This window comes from Hoplias malabaricus, chromosome 11, assembly GCF_029633855.1.
Source record: "Hoplias malabaricus isolate fHopMal1 chromosome 11, fHopMal1.hap1, whole genome shotgun sequence".
Classification (NCBI taxonomy): Eukaryota; Metazoa; Chordata; class Actinopteri; order Characiformes; family Erythrinidae; genus Hoplias; species Hoplias malabaricus.
Window position 1 is genome coordinate 29,319,594 of NC_089810.1, and position 23,182 is coordinate 29,342,775.

At 41.8% G+C, this 23,182-nt stretch overlaps 1 protein-coding gene across 1 annotated transcript in view; it reads right to left on the reverse strand.

Moving 5' to 3' along the window:
- LOC136709859 (neprilysin-like) overlaps window positions 1-23,182 on the reverse strand; it is a 65,320-nt gene that overhangs the window by 28,657 nt on the left and 13,481 nt on the right. Inside the window, exons 3-9 of the mRNA XM_066685400.1 lie at window positions 22,411-22,446; window positions 22,017-22,178; window positions 10,437-10,520; window positions 10,067-10,162; window positions 9,852-9,970; window positions 7,477-7,542; window positions 6,596-6,730 (exon numbers count right to left, since the gene is read on the reverse strand). Of these exons, the coding sequence (XP_066541497.1) occupies window positions 6,596-6,730; window positions 7,477-7,542; window positions 9,852-9,970; window positions 10,067-10,162; window positions 10,437-10,520; window positions 22,017-22,178; window positions 22,411-22,446 (698 nt within the window). The remainder of the gene's footprint in view (window positions 1-6,595; window positions 6,731-7,476; window positions 7,543-9,851; window positions 9,971-10,066; window positions 10,163-10,436; window positions 10,521-22,016; window positions 22,179-22,410; window positions 22,447-23,182) is intronic.

Here is a 23,182-nt window from a genome sequence, read left to right on the forward strand (position 1 = left end):
GCCTTTAAACACAGCACAGCACAGCCTACATACCACTACATTTCAGTGTCACTGCAGTGCTGAGAACGATGCTGTGGGGGTTCTGACCATTGAAGAGCAGGGTGAAATGAGGATAAGTGTCACGCCTTCGTCTCATCATGTCTGTTGTCCCCGGTCATGTGCTCTTTTTAGCACATGGCTATGTTTTGTTTATGTTCGAGTCTCCGCCTTTGTTCCGCCACCTCGTCCGTGTCATGTGTTAACCCGTCCTCGTTATCTGTCCAGGTGTTTCTCATTTGTGTCTGTATTTAAGCCCTATTGTGTCACGTCCTGTTTGTCGTACATTTCTCATTTCTCATGTCTCTAGTCGTGTTTTATTGTCTGTCCGTCCGTCTGTCTCCACAGCTTCTCCCCGTCTCTTTTCCGTTGTCGTTGTTTTCGCTTTTTGTCCGTCTGTCACGCTTACCCTGTCTAGTTACCCGTGTTTATTTAGCCTGCTTTGCTCCGTTTGTTTTCGTTCCGTTTAAGTCTCGTTATGTTGTTATAATCCTTTATTAAATATACTGTGTTTTAGCGAGTGTGTCCGCCTCCCTCAATCCGCCCCTCGCTCCTGACAGAATGTACGACCACCAGGACGCAGCTAGCACAGAAAATATGTTCGACAGGGCTGCGATGTGGAGTAGCCGGCTCCGGCAGATACACGCCAGCGTTAATCAACGCCTACAGGAGGAGGCAGCTCGTGAATCGAGTGATTACGCCAGCGCGAGTCGTAAGAGTCGGCGGAAAAAGCGTGCTGGAGTCCCCCCCTCGCTGGGGGATTACCCCCTCAGTTCCGGGGAAATTTTTGGGGGGGCGTTAAGGGTAGGGGCTGTTAGCCTCACCTCCGTAGCTCTGAGGTCTGAGGCTAACAGGGGCGCACCTCGAGGGGATGTAATGGGTGCGCCTGTGAAACCCCCTAAACCCTTTACAGCTCCAGCGCGAGCCCGGCGAGCAGCACGAACTCCTGTCCTTGTAAAAGCGGCTCCAACGGCCGCGCCTGTCTTCATTAACGCGGCGCCTCCAGCCGCCCCTGTCCTCGAGAGTGCGGCGCGCGCCTCTCCTGTCTTCGTGAGCGCGACGCGTGCCTCTCCTGCCTCCGTGGACGTCGTCGCACGTTTCCCAGTCTCCGTGGACGACGGCGCAGATTCCTCTGCCTCCGTGGACGTCGTCGCACGTTTCCCAGTCTCCATGGACGACGGCGCAAATTCCTCTGCCTACTTGGACGTCGTCGCACGTTCTCCAGTCTCCGTGGACGACGGCGCAGATTCCTCTGCCTCCGTGGACGTCGTCGCACGTTCTCCTGTGTCCGTGATGGCGGCACCCGCCGCTCCTGTCCCCGTGACTATGGCGGCACCCGCCGCTCCTGTCCCCGTGACTATGGCGGCACCCGCCGCTCCTGTCCCCGTGACTATGGCGGCACCCGCCGCTCCTGTCCCCGTGACTATGGCGGCACCCTCCGCTCCTGTCCCCGTGAATATGGCGGCACCCGCCGCTCCTGTCCCCGTGACTATGGCGGCACCCTCCGCTCCTGTCCCCGTGACTATGGCGGCACCCGCCGCTCCTGTCCCCGTGACTATGGCGGCACCCGCCGCTCCTGTCCCCGTGACTATGGCGGCACCCGCAGCTCCTGTCCCCGTGACTATGGCGGCACCCGACGCTCCTGTCCCCGTGACTATGGCGGCACCCGCCGCTCCTGTCCCCGTGACTATGGCGGCACCCGCCGCTCCTGTCCCCGTGACTATGGCGGCACCCGCCGCTTCTGTCCCCGTGACTACGGCGGCACCCGCCGCTCCTGTCCCCGTGACTATGGCGGCACCCGCCGCTCCTGTCCCCGTGACTATGGCGGCACCCGCCGCTCCTGTCCATGTCCGTAGGTCGGCCCGAAGGACTTCAGGGCCGATCCCCAGAACTGTGCCCAGGCTGGTTCCTCAGACTGCCCCACAGACATTAGCCAGTCCTGGGCACCCCCCTGTTATATTGGTTCCTTTGTCTGTCCCTGTCTTGGTTCCTGTCTCTGTCCTTGTCCCAGTACCCGTGTCAGCCTTTGTCTCTGTCCCTGTCCCGGTCACTGTGTTTGTGTCAGTCCCTGTAAATGTTCTTGTACCTGTTCCCCTGCCAAGTCCAGTCCAGTCCCCTGTCAGCCCTGTCCAGTCTCTGTTTCAACCCCCTGTCTTGTCTCCTGTCCAGTCCCCTGTTAGTCCTGTCCAGTCCCCGTTTCAACCCTCTGTCTTGTCTCATGTCCAGTCCCCTGTTAGTCCTGTCCAGTCCCCGTGTCAACCCTCTGTCTTGTCTCACGTCCAGTTCCCGTATCCGTCCAATGTCCAGTCACCTGTCTTGTCTCCGGTCCAGTTTCCCTTTCAATCCCCTGTCCAGTCTCCTGTCCCGTCTCCGTTTCAGTCTAGTGTCATGTCACCTGTCCTGTCTTCTGTCCAGTCACGTACCCCTGTCCAGTCTAACGTTCCTATCCTGTCCAGTGTCTTGTCACCAGTCTCTGCTCCCGTCCAGTCCCAGCACCAAGTCCTGTCACCTGTCCCGTCTTCTGTCCAGTCCCTGTTTCCATCCAGTGTCATGTCCAATGTCAAAAACCCTGTCAAGTCTCATGTGTCCACTCCCGTCATGTCCAGTCCGTTCCAGTCTTTTGTTACCTCCCTTTGTCAGTCACCTGTCATGTCCCATGTCCCGTCTCAGATATTCGGTCCTGTTGTGTCCCCAGCTCCAGTGTCTGTTCCCGTATTGTCCTGAGTCCTGTCACCCGTTGGTTTGTTGTCCTGTCTTGTTTTCCGTGCCCTCTCCTGTGCCAGCTCTTGGGGGGTTTAGGAGTACGCGCCCGGGAGTTGCGCGTTCTTGGGGGGGGCATCTGTCACGCCTTCGTCTCGTCATGTCTGTTGTCCCCGGTCATGTGCTCTTTGTAGCACATGGCTATGTTTTGTTTATGTTCGAGTCTCTGCCTTTGTTCCGCCTCCTCGTCCGTGTCATGTGTTAACCCGTCCTCGTTATCTGTCCAGGTGTTTCTCATTTGTGTCTGTATTTAAGCCCTATTGTGTCACGTCCTGTTTGTCGTACATTTCTCATTTCTCATGTCTCTAGTCGTGTTTTATTGTCTGTCCGTCCGTCTGTCTCCACAGCTTCTCCCCGTCTCTTTTCCGTTGTCGTTGTTTTCGCTTTTTGTCCGTCTGTCACGCTTACCCTGTCTAGTTACCCGTGTTTATTTAGCCTGCTTTGCTCCGTTTGTTTTCGTTCCGTTTAAGTCTCGTTATGTTGTTATAATCCTTTATTAAATATACTGTGTTTTAGCGAGTGCGTCCGCCTCCCTCAATCCGCCCCTCGCTCCTGACAATAAGAATGTATTCAGAGAAACAGGTGGACTATAGTCTGTAATTGTAGAACTACACAGTGCTCCTGTAGGGTCAGTGGATTAGTAAAAATGGACAATGAATATAGATATAAAGTAGGTGTGCTTTATCCAGTGGTCATTCAGTGTATAATCTCAACTGAAATATAATACAATTTAATCTAATGATACTCTACAGCCTATGCACATGGGCTTAAGTTCAGCATGCCCAACGCTACGTTTTGGCTAGCTGTCTCGGGTCTAATGATACTTTCTTTGCCTTTAAATGCACTTGATGATAATGTTTCATATCACATTGTTCTGAACAGCCTCGGCTCTCGCTGTAATAAGCACTGTTTCACTTAGAGCACTGTGAAAAGAGATATTTTGGCCCTAAAGCTGAAAAGCTGAAGTCCAATTTTAGAAATTCCTCATATCTCATTGTGGAAACCTTTACTCACAATTGTCCAATGCACAGTTTAACAAAAAATTTAGACAAAACACAGGAATCCACCAATTATACATTGTCACTGGCAGATAATGTGATGTGCATCTTGTTTATCTCAAACCCTTTTCATAGCCTCCGAACTGGGTGTGGATTGGAAAAGGCAGATTAACTTCCATTAATCTTGGGATGAATTGCAATGGCATTTATTATACAGAACTTATACGAGCTACAAGTAAAAAATAATATATAAGAATTATTTTAAAAATGACACCCTGCGTTTGTTAAGTATTGAACTGCATCTTGTAAAGGTTAATGTTTTATGATGTGGACATATTGACTGTATTTCACTGTGTCATACTTAATACACATCCATAGCTTAAACAGCTTTCAGCACAAAGTGTACAGCAAGAACGGAGTGCTGGAGACTGCGGTGACATCATCTCCAGCTCTGAAAAACACAAGCTTTACAAGCCTCACACTCCACACACTGTAAATGTCAGGAGACTCGTGATCACTGAATAATAAAACACAGCAGCGGTACCACATGTGGTGGGAAAACATGTCTCAGACTGTCTCAGATCTTATGATGTACAGCCATTGGCTGTTGTTTTAGGGCAAAACACAAACTGAACTTAACAGGCTGAAGAAAAACATGTCACATTTGTTTCAATCAAAAGACTTACTTCATTCTTGAAATTGCTACAAAGGGTTCTTTGAGTGATACCATAGAAGAACCCTTTTAGTTCCATAGTATAGATGAAGTGATTTTGTGAATAACCTTTAAGTGGGCAAAGAACCATTACCACAAGTGAAGGTTTTTAAAAACTTTAAAAGGATTTCACACTCACATATCTTTTAAAAAAGATGGTTCTTTATGGAACCAAATGTGGTTCTTCTATGGCATCACTCGAACGTTTTGTAGAACTGGGTGTATGCATTACTATGCTGTCACTTTTACTTTGGTTTGCTTTACTTTTTACATATGCTATACATCTATGTAATTACATACTAACTGCATGGCAGCTACAGTTTAATTACAAGATAATTACAGACACTCTCTTCTAATATTCTGTAGATCACTTTTAGGCTGTGCCCCGCTTTGGCCATATTGCTTCTGTATCTTTTCAGCAATGTAGTTTGACTGAGTTGGACAATGTTGCAGTGCATCCAACAATAAAAGCACTGTGGTGTTCATTAATTCATTCATTGTGTGTAACCACTTATCCAGCTCAGGGCTGTGGTATGTCCGGAGCCTACCTGGAATCATTGGGCGCAAGGCAGGAACACACCCTGGATGGGGAACCAGTCCTTCACAGGGCGACACACTCACACCTATGGACACTCTTGAATTGCCAATTCACCTATCAGCGTGTGTTTTTGTACTGTGGGAGGAAACTGGAGCCCCCAGAAGAAACCCACGCAGACATGGGGAGAACACACCAAACCAGTCATCTAGAGCAGGACTTGAACCCTCACCCTCCAGGTCCCTGGAGCTGTGTGACTGTGACACTACCTGCTGTGCCACTGTGCTGTTTCTTAGATATAAAAATACACAAATCAACTAAACCATTTTGACCACCTCCTTGTTTGTTACACTCTCAGGTCTGTTCTGTCAGCTCCATTGTCTAGACAGGACCATTTTGTAGTTCTACAATTTTAGACTGTAATCCATCTCTTGCTCTGCATACTTTATTTGCCCCCTTTTACCCTGTTCATCAATGGTCAGGACCCACACAGGACCACCACAGAGCAGGTATAATTTGGGTGGTGCATCATTCTCAGCACTGCAGTGACACTGATGTGGTGGTGTTTTTAATGCGTGTTGCACTGATATGTGTGGATCAGACATAGCAGTGCTGCTTGAGTTTTATAGTGTCACTGCTCAACTGAGAACAGTCCACCAACCAAAAGTGACCAACATACAGCATCCTGTTTTCAGCATCCTGTGTACACTGATGAAGGACTAGAGGACAACCAACACAAATAGTACAGCAAAAGATGAGCTACAGTCTCTGACTTTACATCTACAAAGTGGACCAACCAGGTAGGTATGTCTGACAAAGACAGAGCAACACTGGACACTGTTTAAAAACTCTGCTGTGTCCAATTGACTTGTACCAGCAACACGCACCAACACTTCACATCATTATCACAGCAGCGCTGAATATCATCCACCACCCAAATCATACCTGACCTGTAGATGTCTTGTGGGGATCCTGATTATTAAAGAACAGGGTGAAAACGAGAAAGAGATGGATGATTGTAGATCTGTAATTGTAGAACTACAGAGTGCTCCTGTCTGGTCAGTGGAGCTGAGAGACTGGATTGTGAGTGTAGAATCAAGGTAGTGGTCATGATGTTATGGTTGATTGGTATTAAAAAGCAACGTGCTAGTGCTGCCATAAAAAGGCTTTGAGCACACAATTTTCTCAACAAGTATCTAAACTCTTCTTCCAAAAAAAAATCTGCCTTAATAAACAACAATCAAATTTGTTGTCAAGCATGTTCAACAGTGCAGCTAAAAATATAGCCAGCTCAGATATTTAAGCCAGCTGTAGACAGTACTACAAAGAAAGCTTCAGTTCCAGATGCTGAACCATTGTACTATGGCAAATTTGTACAAGGGCATGAGGACAACACATCTGGCAGCAGGTTTAAAGGAGTACAAGAAAGTCAAGGCTAAAATCTCTAAATTTACCATCTGCAGGACTTCAGCTTTGATGATGTGGTCAGAAATGTTTGAGCCAATTCCAGCTCATTTTGACAAAAATGCTCAAGTCATACACTTCATTGCTTACATTAGCCAGCTCTTTCTCCAGCTCCATCACTCTGGACATCTCCTGCCTGATGGTGCTCTCGTTGACCTCCAGCTTTCTGTCTTTTCGTACCAACATGGCTAGGTCAACCATGAACTCTTCGTAAGTGACGCAGGCCTGCAACAACATCAACATACCTGTGACACATTAGCCAGAATCTATGTGGATAAGTGCTGTGTAGGTGTATTCCAAAGAGTGAAAGGTGTTTGTGCGTGTGTGCGGCAGGATTGGAAACACTGTTAAATAATGAACTACTATGGGCCCTCCTGAGGTTTAGCTCCACAGTTATTTAGGAAGCATTCTCAGGCCTCCTGGGAGGCATAATACAAGCTAATTGGGTTAATCTGTCCATCTCTTCCCCCTCCTCTCTTCTCTTCCTCACTATTATTTTTCCAAAACAAGAAAGAGTCAGATGAGTAAAGACAGTTCACTCCAAACACTTCCATCTGCTGCGGTGTGTACCAGGATTATTTCCACCCTGTGTTGGTTTTAATTACTTCCATAAACTGGAAGGCATTATAGAATTAGCCTGATTTGAATAATAATCAGATGGATTCTAACAATGGCAGGCCTCAGGGGCAGGACTGGACACTCAAACGCCCAAAGCATCCAGGGGTAGAGAGGGAGAAAAATGGATGAAAGGGGCTTTGTTAATTTACACTAACAATAACCAGTCTGTATTAAACCACATGAAATCCATAGAAAGTAGAAACCAATCCTTATCAGTATTGTGGCCTTCAATAGTTTTGAAAGTGATACCCTTGTTTTGCTGAAGTGAGTTTGTTCCAGGGGAAGAGGTTGTAGAATTGGGGCCTTTATAAAGACCACCTGTGGCCTGACTTGTTGTTATTGGCAGATCTTACCTCCTCATAGGGCCCGGTGCAGACGTAGTAGTCTCTGGAGGGAAGGCCGAGACTTGGCTGGTCAAACTGCCAAAGAGAATCAGAGCCACACACATAATCAGCTATTCATCCCCTCTGCAGAAACCCAACTATCCCCACCATGACCTGCCCCACTCAGCCCGTATCAGTTACTGCGATTAAAGTGGAAAAGCACTTTAAACCTCCAGGTAATCTCTCTGCAGATCCGCAAATACAGAGAAGCTCTTGTTCGGGGAGATTTTGCGATTGTGACTTTTTGGCTCATATGTCTATAAGAACTGAAGAATTCTACATGTTCAACCAGACCTTTCTGGATGCGAGTCTTGTAGTGTTAGCCTGGATATGTTTAATAAACTTATGGCAATTTTTCACTGCATGGTCCCTACTAGATTCCACTCTCAGCTGTTTTCTTTTCCATTAGTCGATTCTGCTACCTGGTCCCTGGAAACAGGCACTGGTTTAGTCCCTGCTCGCACCTGGTTCGAGTAGGACCTAAGCGTGATTTGTAAAAGTTGCAGAGCACTTACTGGACAGAGAGACCTTATACGGCAAAATGCAGACTTCCAGCACAAATTAACCGCTTGTAAAATGTGCAAGCTACAGCAGCAATCACATCTGTTTTATCCGACTCACAATGGTAGCTTGTAAAACTCCTTGGATCTGTGGCTGACAAAGAACTCCAGTGAGAGCTGGACACGCATTAAGGAAAAATCTGATCTGTGGAAACTGGGGAGTAGAGCCATGTTCTGTCCAAAAATAACAAAAACAGGACACAAATACACAACAAGTAAACAGTGCCACCACCATTGTTGTGGTTTTCAAAGTCTGTGTTTCCCACTAGAGGCTGGTTTTGTGACATCACCAGCTACATTTTGCTGTGGGAGCTGTGGTAGTGAAAAAGTGACCAGAGAAAAGTGCATGGAGTTTATTTACTCTCTTATTATTTTAATTGGGTGGGATGGTGACGCAACAGATTTGTGGTTTCAAGCCCCACTCTAGGTGATTTCTCTGTGAGGAGTTTGGTGTGTCCCCCCCTGTCCGTGTAGGTTTCCTCCGGGTGCTCTGGTTTCCTCTCACAGTCCAAAAAAATACATTAATAGGTGGATAGACTACTCAAAAGTGCCCATAGGTGTGTGTGTGTGTGTTTGTGTGTGTCACCCTGCGAAGGACTGGTACTGGACTGGACCCTGTATTTACTTGGTATCGGATCGATACCAGAATTGCCGGTATCGCCCACCTCTACTGAGTACAGTGTACTATATTTTCTAGTAACGCAATAAAACTGAATAAAATATAAATAATTTACATTTAATTAGATCTGGGCTTACAGTGCAGCTCAAAAACTACTCAGTAATTTTACTGAGTGATTCCAATAGTAGCACTATTTCAATCTACATCACATTATTCCATGAGTCTGCAGGGTTTGTAGTCTTTGGCTGTGTTCACACAGCAGGTAAATGTGGCGCAATTCTGAATTCATGATCAAATTACAGTATTTTGTTCTCCTGTTCACACTGTCTATATAATGGGATCTATATCTGACATTAGTCTCGTTAACTATGTGCAAAATGACAATGTTTCATGCTTTGACCAGAAGGAAAGGTCCATCATTTCCATCCAAAGTACTTTCATTTTGAAATGAATGAATGAATGGAACCAGACTGGTGTTTTACTGTGCAGTGCTGTGTCGCAAAATTACCCTTTTTAATTTTTTTTTTCTCCAAATTATATTTATGGGGAAAGCACAGTATAAGTTAAGAATTTAAAGAATATTAAAACATGAACTGATTTAAAAAGTCAGTGATTAAACATTGGTCTGAGCAAGTGCGATTTTTGCTGTTCACACAACAACATAAAGGACACACCTGTGTCACATATAAACAAACAGGCCAATTTTTCCACATCCAGCAAAAACTTGTTGAAAATACATTGAAAAGATGACTTGGCCAGGCATCTCAATAGTCTAAAGGTTTAAATTTGGTTGAAAATGAAAGGTGAAAATATGTCTACAAAAAATCTATATCTACAACTAGATGAAATTCTGTACATTCTGTAATTTAGCCTTTACAAAGGCTAAATTTGCCCAAATGGGCTAAAAAGGCCCACATTTCAAAGTCTTTTTTGGACTAAATAAAGGCCATAATAGACTGATCAGATTCAGCCCAAAAATTAACATTTATATGACACCTGGTGTTTGGTGGGTGCTGTTGGGTTAATGTAGCATTACAGTCTGACACTGTGGCGAGATATTTAGCCCCGTATCAATTAACCATCCCAATACCTCACAATTCTCATCACAAAACTATGTCATCCCCACTCTAAAGAAAGACAGTTTAGGGAACTCAGTGCACACCTACATGAATGATATGAGAGTTGGAGTCTTTGTCGTCTGTCCCAATGAAAAAGCTAATAAGGACTTGCTTGCCGTATTTCTCGTTCAGTCTGGCTATGGAGCTTTCTGCACTCCAACCTTTCCCTGAGGAGATAACATGACAGATTTTATAAAGACAGGATTAGGTCTCATTCGTTGGGGTGATGTGCATGACAAGTACATCATATCCTAATCACATACCGAATGTGGTGTCCCAGTCATCCGTTGCTATGGGCCACTCAAAGACATCTGGCAGCATTGTAAGCAGAGGCGTTCCACCTCTCTGCTCAATGAGACCTGTCAGAAAAATGCAGAAATATTCCAGCAGCACTCACTCAACCCAGCAAGCTCATTTCACTGAAACCAAGGCTCCTTTTTCTATCTGCTTTTTCTGAAGAGACTTCGATTACAACTCTTGTAATCTTGCTTGGAAATGCTACATGTCACATGTGTATCTTACAGATGCAAGACAAGCTTCTAACAAAATGCAAAGCCTTCCTATTAAAATATTTATTTAATAAATATTTATTGGCACTGTCTTGGAATCAATCCTTTGTCATCATGGACTTACTTTCATTGGTGCAGGATCTATAGAGGGTCTTGGCATTGGTTAAAGCCCTGGTCCCAGAAGCATCACCCTCTCTTTCCAGTACTCCTGCATAAACAAAAGAAATTCTGCTAAAGATTTTGACTGGTTTATGAAGTTTCTGACATGGTTATGAACATAAAATAATAAAGTAATATTATTTGATTTATTATTTTGTATGGTACCTTTATACACACAACTCAAAGTGCTTTACAGAAAAAAAACAAAAATTGTGAAACATATAAGTATGCAATAAGAGTCATTATTAAAAAATAAATAAATAAATAGTAATTTAAGTTTTATTTTAAAAGAGAAGGCATAATTAAATATGATTCAAAATAGTTATAAAACACATAGAAATAAACATGAAAAATAAAAGCATTGGAACATTCCTCTGATCAAGCACCTCAGAAAAGCATTTGCATGGATAGTTACAAGAAACTATATACTCAAGTGTGTTTTCCTGCACCCTGAGTTTTAAATGTTATCACCCTTCGAATAGCATTCATAACTGATTAATATCTTACTTCGAAGTAAGTAAGTAAGTAAGTAGGTAAATAAATAAGTACAGCAAGGACAAAAGGTGTGCAATTTCAAGCCTGAGTATTTATGTCCATTCTCTTGGGCTTCATCTCCCCATTCTTGACCTTAATTTGTTTATAGATGCTCTGCATCTGTGGGTAGGTTTAATTCTACAATCTACTATTTACTGCTAATTATTTGGGTCTCAGATCAAGATTTAACTTACATAGCTTACATTGAAACACTAATCCTAATTATTTAGCAGCTCGTTATACACATCTTCAGTTCCACCTTTAATGGCTCATAGAAATGGTGGATTAACATTGTGTCCCAAATCACATCTGCCAAATCACAGAATTCTTTACATTCTAAACTACAATGTGCCCTTCTAATAAAGATGCAGTAATGTTTTATACCTTATGCAGTGCACTTTGTTAAAATTTAAGCTTTTATTTAGGTAAAATACAGTTAAACATGGCATAAAAAGCAAGACAATATATGTGTGAGACCAAAGAGAAGTGATATATTTTATTTTCATGTTTATCTCTGAATATTTAAACACACAGAACAATTGAAAAAAAATTATGTCAAAGATTTGTTTGTTTTGCTCTGAGAACAGCTGTCCTCCAGAATTGTCTGTTTTCAATGGTATTGTGGTTCAATCCAAACTGAAAAGTCAAACAGTCCATATATGGAAGCACCCTTAATTACTGACCTATTGTCATAAGATGGAAAAGTGAATAATACACCTGGAATGTGAGGGGTTAAGACCTAGTTTTGATCTAAAATATTCTGCCAGTAGGAAGCCAGTGCTAAAGCAGCTCAGAAAATGAGTGTGATAAAAATCAAAGTTTGAGTAATAAGATAGTTGTGCAAGAGTCAAACAAGAACAACCTCAGGCTAAACCAAAAGATTCTTATGAAAGACATCCTTCTTATTGTGGCTGATGTGCTGAATTTATCCTGAGTCATAGCCACAATCTACCACACTGACAACCTGACCTTTCACTTTCACCCTCACAATTACCTACCTTGTATCTTGTGTCTACACTCACTGTACATTTTCCATAAAGGAGCACTTAGTAGTTCTATAATTAGAGACTACAGTCCACATGTTTGCATACTTTATCCCCTTTTCATCCTGCTCTTCACTGGTCAGAAACCCCCACAGGACCACCACAGAGCAGGTGTGATTTGGCTGGTGGATCTTTCTCAGCCCAGCAGTGACACTGACATGGTGGTTGTGTGTCATTGTGTGTTGTTCTGGTATGAGTGGATCAGACACAGAAAAGCTTTTACACTGTCCTTTCACTGTCCACTCTGTTACACACACCAACCTCGTTGGTCCACCTTGTAGATGTAAAGTCAAATGTAGAAGCTCATCTGTCATCACTGCCCCTAGTGGTTAATAGTGTGTGTGTGTGAAGGTGTGTTTGACTGCACAGATTGGGTTAAATGCGGAGAAAAAATTCCTGTGTGCAAGCACAGTGGCCAATAAAGTGATTCTAATTCTAATTCTTTAAAAACTCAAGCAGCCATGCTGTGTCTGATCCACTTGTACTATATATATATATATATATATATATATATATATATATATATATATATATATATATATATATATATATATACTGCTCTTTCAATGTTTACAAATGTACAAATGTCAGCTTTTTTGACAATTGACAATTGCCTTGCTATGAATTTTCACTAATCCCAGACCTTGATTATGTAACATGCAATGGTTTCTATTAAGTTAACAACTAGACTCTTAATCCGTAGTCTTGGCCTATAGGGGTCTCCTGTGTTTTCCTGGTAAATGGAGGACTCTTTGTTTTGTACTGAATTACTACAGAGCTGTTTGCAGTGTTCAGGCTCTGATTTGGTTTTAATTAGGGCTTGCGTTTGAATGTTTCCTGAGAAAGGGCAGAGATCATGAATATGTGATCAGATTAGAGACCACCTGGTGTGTGTGTGTGGCACGCTCCCCTACTGCTTCAAATCTCGCTCTCTCACTTGCTGTCTTATCTGTATCTCTCTCTCTCTCTCTCTCTCCCCTCTCTCTCTCTTGCTCTCTCTAAATTTCTTCTTCCATTTCTTCTCCCTGTTTGCCTTTCTTTTAACTCCTTGACTTTTACAACCCATGAATTTGTCTGAAGGTAATTCATGGAGTTTATATGCAAATGGAATCTAGAATCTGGATTTCACATGAGGACCAGACTTGATATATTTCTTGGTTGGAAAGCAAATGTAATTTTGCTGGACCTCTAAAAGCTTACTCCAGCTTTGCATAGTCACATCTTTGAGGAAATCTAAATAAGAATCTGGCAAATAATGCCAATATTAGCCTCATAAACAGACACATTTAAGGTGGATAAATGTTGGAACATGAAAATTATGAATACGAAGCAAATATCTGCAAACATTAAGGTGGAAATTTATATTCAAATAGAAAAACTAGAGATGGGCCTGAGCCGATCCTATTGGTTCTTTGACTTGCTGAATATCAGATTGACAGGGCTGATCTGCTTACTGATCCAAGTTCCAGTTTGGCGCTTGCGCTGCACCATGAACCAGCCATAGCAAAACGTAAGAAGACCAATCCATATTCCATTCCACATCTTACAATCAACCTGCAACTGAGGACCTATCCACAGGAAAAATGGAGGTCGTTGGCTGTGTGTTGACCTCCCGTTCACACAAAACTGCTTTTTGGGTCACTGAAAATTTGAGGTTTTGGAAAACCATGTGTGTATGTATGTCTCTATTCTCTCTCATCTTTTTTCTTTCCATCTGAAGTGGAGCCTATTAAGCAGAGCCTTTTAAGGTGGAATGGTTTAATTCTGCTAGCAAAAGCAGTAAAACAACAATTTTCAATCCTGGGGGTGTCTGTTTATGGTAATTATGGCCTAAGGTACAAACATTAGGATCCAGGTAAAGTATGCACTTTATTAGAGTTCGATCAAGCTGTGAACCAAAGTCAGGGTATTTATGATAGCACCAAGCTATTAAAGCTATATTTTAGAAGATTTTGAATACTGTTACGAGTCAGGAATTTCATCAAGACAGCTGAGTTTGACAAATCCATTTATACCACTGTACACCTTCAAACTTCTCTTTACAACAATATTTAAAGCAAATTTACAAACCCACATGAAATGACACAAATTTACCCAAACTATGGCTGCTTGCACCTCAGGGCAAGTCCTAAAGCACGTGCATTTCAACAAACTGCTATCAGTCAGTCAGTGAAAAAGCCTCTTCTACATTACACACATTCCCTTATTAATGATGCAAAAAGTGTAGTTTAAACATATATATAAATGTACATATTTGCTGGATGCCCTTAACCTCACTACACGACTGGAGATGATACACTACACAACCTCAAGCCCCCAAACTAAAGATGCGACTCTTGTTTCCTAAGAGACAGATAAACATGGGTGTACCACTCACTGCAGTTATTGTTTGCCCTGCTAATTGTGTAGATGATCAAAGTAAAAACACATAAAAATGTCTTGGATGAGAAAACATGATCAGCACAGTCTCTACCTACTGCAGAGGTAGTTGGAGATTAGTAGAATAGCACAAACTCCAGGCTACCTTAAACATTTCTGAAACATTAGCATTAGAATTAGACTGCTTCACAGTGTTGTGTCATTTAATGCTGAACGGAAAATTTAAATAAAGTTGGAATAAAAGCTGTACCAGCGTGTTCTGTGGCACCCTGTGTTATTTCTCTTACGGGTAATACTTTTTATTTGGAGACATCTAGCATTAAGTAATGTCTTGTACCTTTAGAGTTTAATCCATCCTGCATAGTAGAGCTCCACTGTGTTTACTTTCTGTGCTTAATTCACACTGGTTGTTGAGACATGTTGAGACTTGAGTTGGGTTTACACTACATGATTACATCTAAATTTGGGTTGGAAAATTAAACATTTCATATGCTGTGACTGGTCTGAATTGTGAATTGGGCTGAATTTTGAGGCAAAAAATTACTTTTCCACAGACAAGACTGACAATTGCAACTGCACCAGAGTCTGCAAACTACAGCCAATTACCACAGAGTTGGCCATACTGGTAATTGGGGTTCAAATCAGCCTAAAATTGTGTAGTGTAGTGTAGTGCAAGTCCAGAAGTGGGCTTGGGACAAGAAGGTCTTTTGTTAGATCCCCACAGTTGACAGAAAAATTAGGGTTTATGGGAATGAAGAACAGCACTGCCTCCTCCTTCAATCCATCCACTTAATCCTAAGTGCTGGGAGTGTCTGCCTGCCAAAATAGTTGTGTGTGCACACTTACTACACTAGCGCAATAGTTCCCAAAGTGAGCGGCATGCCCCCTGGGGGTGCAACAAGGCAAATGAATGTAATACACAATGCATGTCACGTGGACTAATTCACAGTAAAGGTGAATTTTCAATAGATTGTTTTATTTATTTGTGTTGTTCAATAAGAATTTGCAGTTTTGCATGAATTATAATCTAATTCCAATGGAGAGCGGTATGTAACACGTGTGTATGTGTTAGAGTCAGGGGCTAGGGTATATTCTCATCTACAAAAGTAAAAACTTTAACTTATTAAATATTTATTTAAAAATTTAATTAATAACTGAAGGTGTAAATTATTCATATGTAAACAAAATATTTAACAATTTTCATAATTATGTTTTGAGAAAATTTTTTTGTGATAAAAAAAAAAAAAGTAATACAAATGCATACACTGTAGTTCATTACATCTGTAAGGGGGCAGTGTTCCCCCACTTTTTATTACAGGGTGGAATCCCCCAGTATTTTGCAAAGTTAATGTAAAGAATGCCCATGGTTCTATCAGCTTATTTTCTGGACATAAGCAAAGGCTAGAGACCGATGTGAGCAATTAGGGCAAAGGACAAAGCGTACATGGGAAAAACAAGCCAAGACCAAGCACAAGAAGCCACCCAAAAATAAAGCATATGAAGACACAATAGAAGAAAATGCTCAGCTGAAGGAAATGTGGCCATTCTTTGCATCATTAGAGTCCTAAAACTACAAACCCTGTGCCTATTTGACCTACTAATACAAGTGCAGAGAGCTGCTGTACAGCACCAGCTCCAAGCACTGCACTTTTTCTAAAAACATATTACTTATATCTCATAACTGATAAACATAACTGATGAACTATCTTCTTGTTATTTATTTATTTAAGTGTATAACTGTGTTGAAAACATAGAATTTAAGGCTATTGATTTTTGTCTGTAATTGTTAGCAATAATTTAATATGATATAATCAAATCATTATTTTAGAATTATTCTTGTGCAAATGAGGACGAAATAAGGGTGCACATGTTTCTGTGAGGAGACTAGGAGGTAAGTGGAGGTTCATTAATTAATTCATTGTCTGTAATTGTTCATCCAGTTCAGGGTCACGGTGGGTCTGGAGCCAACCCAGAATCACTGGGTGCAAGGACACAGAGAACACACCAAATTTCTCACAGGGAGTCACCCAGAGCAGGTCTTCACTCCACAACCACATGACCCTGGAGCTACATGTTGGACATGGACACTACATCTTGCCACCCTTCCTTGGAGGTTTTGGTTTGATAATGGGTGGTACTTGGTCTAAAAATATGGGAGCCACTGTTGTAAGGCTACAGTGTAGGTTATAAACTACAGCTCTCATCACAGAGCTCACTGCAGACTGGAACTCCAACTTAGTCCTCACATGATACAACATTTAAAATGGCCTTATCTGACCCACATCTTCCCACAAATCCCTCTGTGTCCTAGAGCATAAGAGGAAGGGGATCTTCCCTGTGGTGATTCCTCCATGTGCCTGCATGAGCTCCATCACTGATTCCTCACCACTGACACCATTCCTTTCTCACACTCCCTGCTGTGCCCAGCTCTCTCTCCACTTCAGAAATGCAGAATGATCTGATGAGAATCAGTGAGTACAATCCTTTCAGTCACAGTCATAACTACTAGTGTGTTAGACGATCTGTTTAAGAGCTTGTGGGACTGATCTCTGTTTCACAAGAGCGTCTTCAGCCAAGTTCATTTTTCTGTCAGCATGAAGAAGATTAGCCTCTCAATGACAGGTCTTTTATACACTACTGAGGTATAGGGTGAAGGTCACATGCTGAATTTTTCCTTGCTTCCTTTCCATCTTCTACCTTTAACACTTATGTCCTCAGTTAGCATCAAATATTAAGATATATACACTCTTAAAAATAAAGGAGCAATTAAAGGTTCTTTGAGTGATCTCTCTCTCTCTCTCTCTCTCTCTCTCTCTCTCTCTCTCTCTCTCTCTCTTTATCTCTTTCTCTGGTTACATGTAGGTGTGTTTTATTTTACTGAAATGTAGGTATTGCAGAATGTCAAGTGCCTGTAGATACAAAAACAAATACTATAAAAATAGGACTGGTCAGCATGAAAGTTGTGCAGTTATTAACAGAGCATGCACTTTGGTGCACACTGATTTTTGGTGAATATATTGTGGACATGTGTCATTCATTCATTATCCGTAACCGCTTATCCAATTCAGGGTCGCAGTGGGTCCAGAGCCTACCTGGAATCATTGAGCGCAAGGCGGGTATACACCCTGGAGGGGCCGCCAGTCCTTCACAGGGCAACACAGACACACACACACACACATTCACTCCCACACTCACAGCTACGGACACTTTAGAGTCGCCAATCCACCTACCAACGTGTGTTTTTGGACTGTGGGAGGAAACCCACGCAGACGCGGGGAGAACACACCAACTCCTCACAGACAGTCACCCAGGGCCGCCCAGCCATGTGTCAGTATAATTTAAAATATCATCTATTCTGATAGAGTTGGAGAGATAAGAATATTTTATAGACTTGTAAGAACAAAACCAATACAGTAATAGTTTTATCTGGAGTTATCCAGACTGGCTAATCAGTGATAAAACGGAATTATGGTGTGTCAACAGATATCATATGATATCAGATATCAGTGAACTCACATGTTCAGTTTCATGTCTCAGTAACTGTAGCACAATCAAAAACATTCCCAAGAGAAGTTTTTTTTTATATCTGGTACCATTAAACATCTTGTCTCGTCCTGTCCAGTCCAGGCCTTTTACAGTCAAACAGAAGCTGTAGCAATGTTAATAGTTCTGAAAACACTCTGACACACACCAGGGCTGGAGCGTTAATTACTTCCAAACCTCTAATCAAGCCTCTAAATATGCTTTCATTTTCACATCAACTTTTCATTTAATTCCTCCAAAGGTCAACATGCTGGAAATGGTAATGAGGGGATTTGGCTTTAAAAAATTTGCTTCTCTCGGAAAAGTCGTGACCCTGCCACTTAATTCCTGGCCCCCGAGTCATTATTTTCATTCCGCGCTGTTCGTCATACTCGCCTGGCACATATCCCCCTGGCACACCCGTGATTAGCACTAACAGACCAGTTGCACTCAAATTAAATTATTCATTTGCCAAACATCTCATTAATTTAATTACAACTTGAAGTCATTGTGATGATAATCTTCCTCCCATTGTTGTTTGAATCAAACCCCTTTGTTACCCAACCACAAGCTCATCAAGTTATTATTGATTGTGATACATTGCTATGTATTGTCTTTTAAAGATGTACAATGAGAAATAATCAAAGACTGATGTTATGAAAAAAATAGTAGAAGTTATGTTTCTAACACATAAAGGGTATTAACAGAGTTTGCCTCCCTTTTACTGTAGGAAATGCCTCTACTCTTCTAGGATGACTTTACACCCGACGTTGGAATATTCCTGTGAGAATCTGATGGCATTCAGCTAGAAGATGCTTTGTAAGATCAAGGACTGATATTGAATGGAGCTCTATCACTCCAGAGATCTCAGTCACACTGCTCCAGAGTATACCTTACCTCACACACCATCAAACTCACACTCACTATCAAGCTATATCACACACACTGTCAAGAATATGATGGTGTGTGAGAGAGACGGATAATGTATGTGAAATAAGTAAAAGTTTGATAGTGTTTGTGAGAGAGTATAATTGTGTGAGAGGGATTGATAGTGTTTGAGAAAGTTGTGATGCTTGTATTTGGCTGTTTTAACCCAGCGTCTGGCTTGTTCTGGCTCAGCCATTAATTCCTATAATCAATTAATTAAATAAACTGCTCATTGGGTGGGTGGGGGCCATACTTGACTATAATTGAAACAGAAACAGAAAATTTAAACAACAACTCTCTAGACAGTAACCACTTATCCAGTTCAGGGTGGCGGTGGGTCTGAAGCCTACCCGGAATCACTGGGTGCAAGGCAACTCAGGAACTCACCCTGGAGGGGCCATTTTTTCACAGGTTGACACACTCTCACACATTCACTCACACTTTTGAGTCACCAATCCACCTACCAATGTGTGTTTTTTGACTCTGGGAGGAAACCAGAGGAAACCCACAAGGACACGGGGAGAACACACCAAAATACTCACAGACAGTCACCCAGAGTAGGATTCAAACACACCACTCCTGGAGCTGTGTGACATTGACACTACCTGCTGCACTACTGTGCTGCACTTTAGTTATAGTCCATCATTTATTTAAATTTATTTTACTTTGTGTCTAAGCACTAATAAGATTAAAAAACAACATACAAGTGTTCCATGAATCTGAGTCAATACAAAGAAAATGCAGTGTTATAAATAAGTGATACACTGTGGGTTATTATATGTAATATATTAATGATAAACAGACCTGGCGTGTTGTAACACTAGGGTTGTACCAACTGTAAACTATAAACTGTGCAATAATAGTTACATTTTAACACCTTACAAAGCACACACACAGTCCATGTGTCAGCATCTTCCAAAAATTCATTATCAGTACAGTTCCAGAGTCTGTGTTACTTTGAGCTTTGTTCAGTCCACACTCTTCCAGCACTTCCACCTCAACCACGAAAATCATCACATCACATCTACTCCCAGATCTGCCCCAGAATCCTGCCTCTAAATCAAACCTCATGCTGGGGCTAATCAGCCCCTTGGTCCTACATGCATGGTTCCTGGATCTCCAGGTGCTGAACGACCCTTGCCCTTCCTGCTGAGCAATCATACACACCCTCAGCCTTAGCTTCAGATATGGATGCTGGCATGCTCTTTATCTAATTGCACAAGACAGGAATTGGATCTGGTCCCTGATAGGTTGAAAATGATTTGCTTGTTATTCAGCAGACAGACTTTACTTCCTTCTGTAAGGAAGGCAGACACCCATGCTGGTGATATTAGATAAGAAGAGGGGCAGGCATTATTCCTACCAAAACATTCCCTCTAGGGCAGATAGCTAATTCTACCATGATTTCTACTCCTATTTGTTAAGGCCCCAATTTTGTAATCTCCAAACTGGCTTTCTGAGAAAAGGGACACATAATTAGAAATATCAGCACACATTATGTCTTATTAATCTATTCCTTCATTTTCTGAAAATGCTTCATTAAAGTCAGGGTTGGGATGGGGCCAGAGTCAATATGCCTATATACAGTGGACACATCACCAGTCCATCATAGGGCATCACACATTCACCTAGTAACTCACACACTCCTGTAGAAACTTTCACACACTTTCACACAACTAATTCACCTACCTTCAACATGTTCTTTTGAACTGTGGGAGGAAACTGAAGCACCCAGAGAATATCCATGCAGACACAGGGAGAACACACCAAACTCCTCAGAGACAATGACCCAAGGCAGGTTTTGAACCCACAACCCCAGAACTCTGCAGCTGGGTAACTCTCTTGCCACCATGCTCCCTGATCTTACTCAGATTAAACAAATCAAAGTGTGATATCATGTGTACAAGCTTTGTGTGTAATCCTGGTCTGATGCCCAATGAAAACAAAGCCCACTTAAGCAGGGCTTAATAAAACAGGGAAATGGAACAAAGCACAATTCTGAGAGCCCTGAGACCATAGAGGCTGAGATCCACTTATAGATTCACTTAAACTAAATTACAGTGTAACAAACATCTTAATAGGGCAAAATCCCACTTGTATCTGTTCAAACCAGTAGAAACACACTGTGGCAGTATGAACTTATAATAAAAGCTTTAAATAAAAGAGGGAATATAAATGGGTTGCAGTTATGTGATTTATTTGTTTGTTTGTTTTGTGCCATATTGGGGACTGATTATCTGGTTTCAGCGCTAATATAAAAGGATGGGGAATATGTACACATTTATTTCATACACAGCTTCTCTCCCTGCACGTGAGAGAGTGTCACAATATTTGGAAGCACAGATGACCACTGCCTCTTTGCTTCAAGAGCATAAAAGATCCCACAGTATAGCATAATGAGGAGAAAAAGATTATTAAAGTCTGTTAGCCATGTTAGCATTTTCTAATGGAAAACTGTCAGAATGTCTGACTCTAATGTGTTTCTTTGATCTTCTGACAGAATCTGAGTGAGTAATTCATATCACAGATACATATACAAGCTTCAATAATCATGTTATTTAGCTTGTGTTTAGTTTTAGCATGTAAGAGAGTAAGTAAGTATTTTTTTTTTTGTCTCAGTGTTTCCCCCTGGGTAAATAATCTGATCCCACTCTCTGTGCGCTCTGAATGTGAAGCAGATTCTTGGAGGATAAAGTTTTATTGTGACTGTCTTCCAATTAATTTGTTTGGCAACTAATTAAATATCACAGTTTTATTTGAGTTATGTGTTTGAGTGATGAGCAGGTCCCCAATATGGTGGCTACTGTGATGTCAGTTTAAACCCATGGATAACTTAGAGATACAGAATGATATGTTTCAACCCCACACAGATGTTTTAATCAACAGCAGTTTTTCTCATTATGAATTTTCAGCACAAAATTCCTCTGTCTTCAAATTAATTTGCTTCAACCATGAGATAACATCTCAGTTTTTACCAGTTAATCTATGTCTGGCTCTCCACATTTCTTTCGTGAAACAAGTAAATCCAAATGTCATTGTGAAATTCATCATTTAAAAAAAACATTAAAAAAAAAAAAAAAAAAAAAAAAACACTTCCAAGAATTCATCTCTGGCTTGTTTTCATATAGGAGAGGCTTTACCTTTCAGCACCACCTCCAGTTCGTCCCGGAGGATATCGAATGTGCTGTAGCGTGAGCTGGTCTCTGGAATGATGTTCTTCTTCAGCCAGCCTCCACAGGCATACTGATAGAAGTTATCACAGGGGTTGACTGAAGTATCCATGTTTTCAATGAGACGGGATGCTGAAAGGCCAAAGACAGATAAGGGCAGGGTTTTCAGATGCTTTTTTTTTTGTTACAGATCTAGAGGTCCACACCCTTGCATCAAGTGGTGATATTTTTTTTAAGTATTCATGATTAACCTGTATCTGCTACAGTAATTGAAATCTGAGAGCTCTCCTTGAATTCCTGGTGTTCTCGAATTATTGTGTTATTTGAGCCAACGTGCTTGTAGGGTTTTGTGGAATGTCCTTACCTGACTGTGTGCAGTCAGCTGTTGTGCAAACACCATCTATGACAGATCAAGACATGCAGGAGGTTAATGCTTCAGAGGGCAAATGACTTATTTTATTATAATAATAATAATAATAATTCTGCATGAATTATGAACATAATTATTTGGGCTGATCAGTGACATGACAGTAAATTCATAGGACCCTGACTGTGTTTTTTGAAGGGTTAAAGCTTGACAAAAAAAGTGATTAACAAAATGGTTCACCTGGCTGAGTCTGAGCTTATTACACAATTCATATGCCACTTTATTGCCCTTCCAGTCATCAGTGCTCTGTCACTTCACCTCATCTGCCCCACTGTGACTTCCCCAACTAATTTCATGTCCCCTGAGCCCCATCTCTGTTCTCTCAACACCATGTTTGCCATTGCATTCATCCCCATACTTATTCTAGCTGTCCAAATTTGGAATACTGTTCTTAGTCCCTGTATTTCCACACAAAACCTTGTTCTTTATTTTGTTTCTCACACCACAAGCGCTATTCCCAGTTTGTATTCTCTGATTCCCAAACTCAGTTCCAGTCCCCATTCATACCTCTTTCCTAGTCCCTACTTTCTAATTCTGAAACTTAATCTCAGTCCCCAATATCCTACTTTCTGCCTCATTCCCAGGCCTTATTTTTAATAGTTAGAATTTTAATCCCATTTCCCATTCTCCCACATTCTATGGCATTCCCTAATATGTATAATATTCTCTAAATGTAAATACTTGATTCAAATCTGTTCCTGAATCTCCT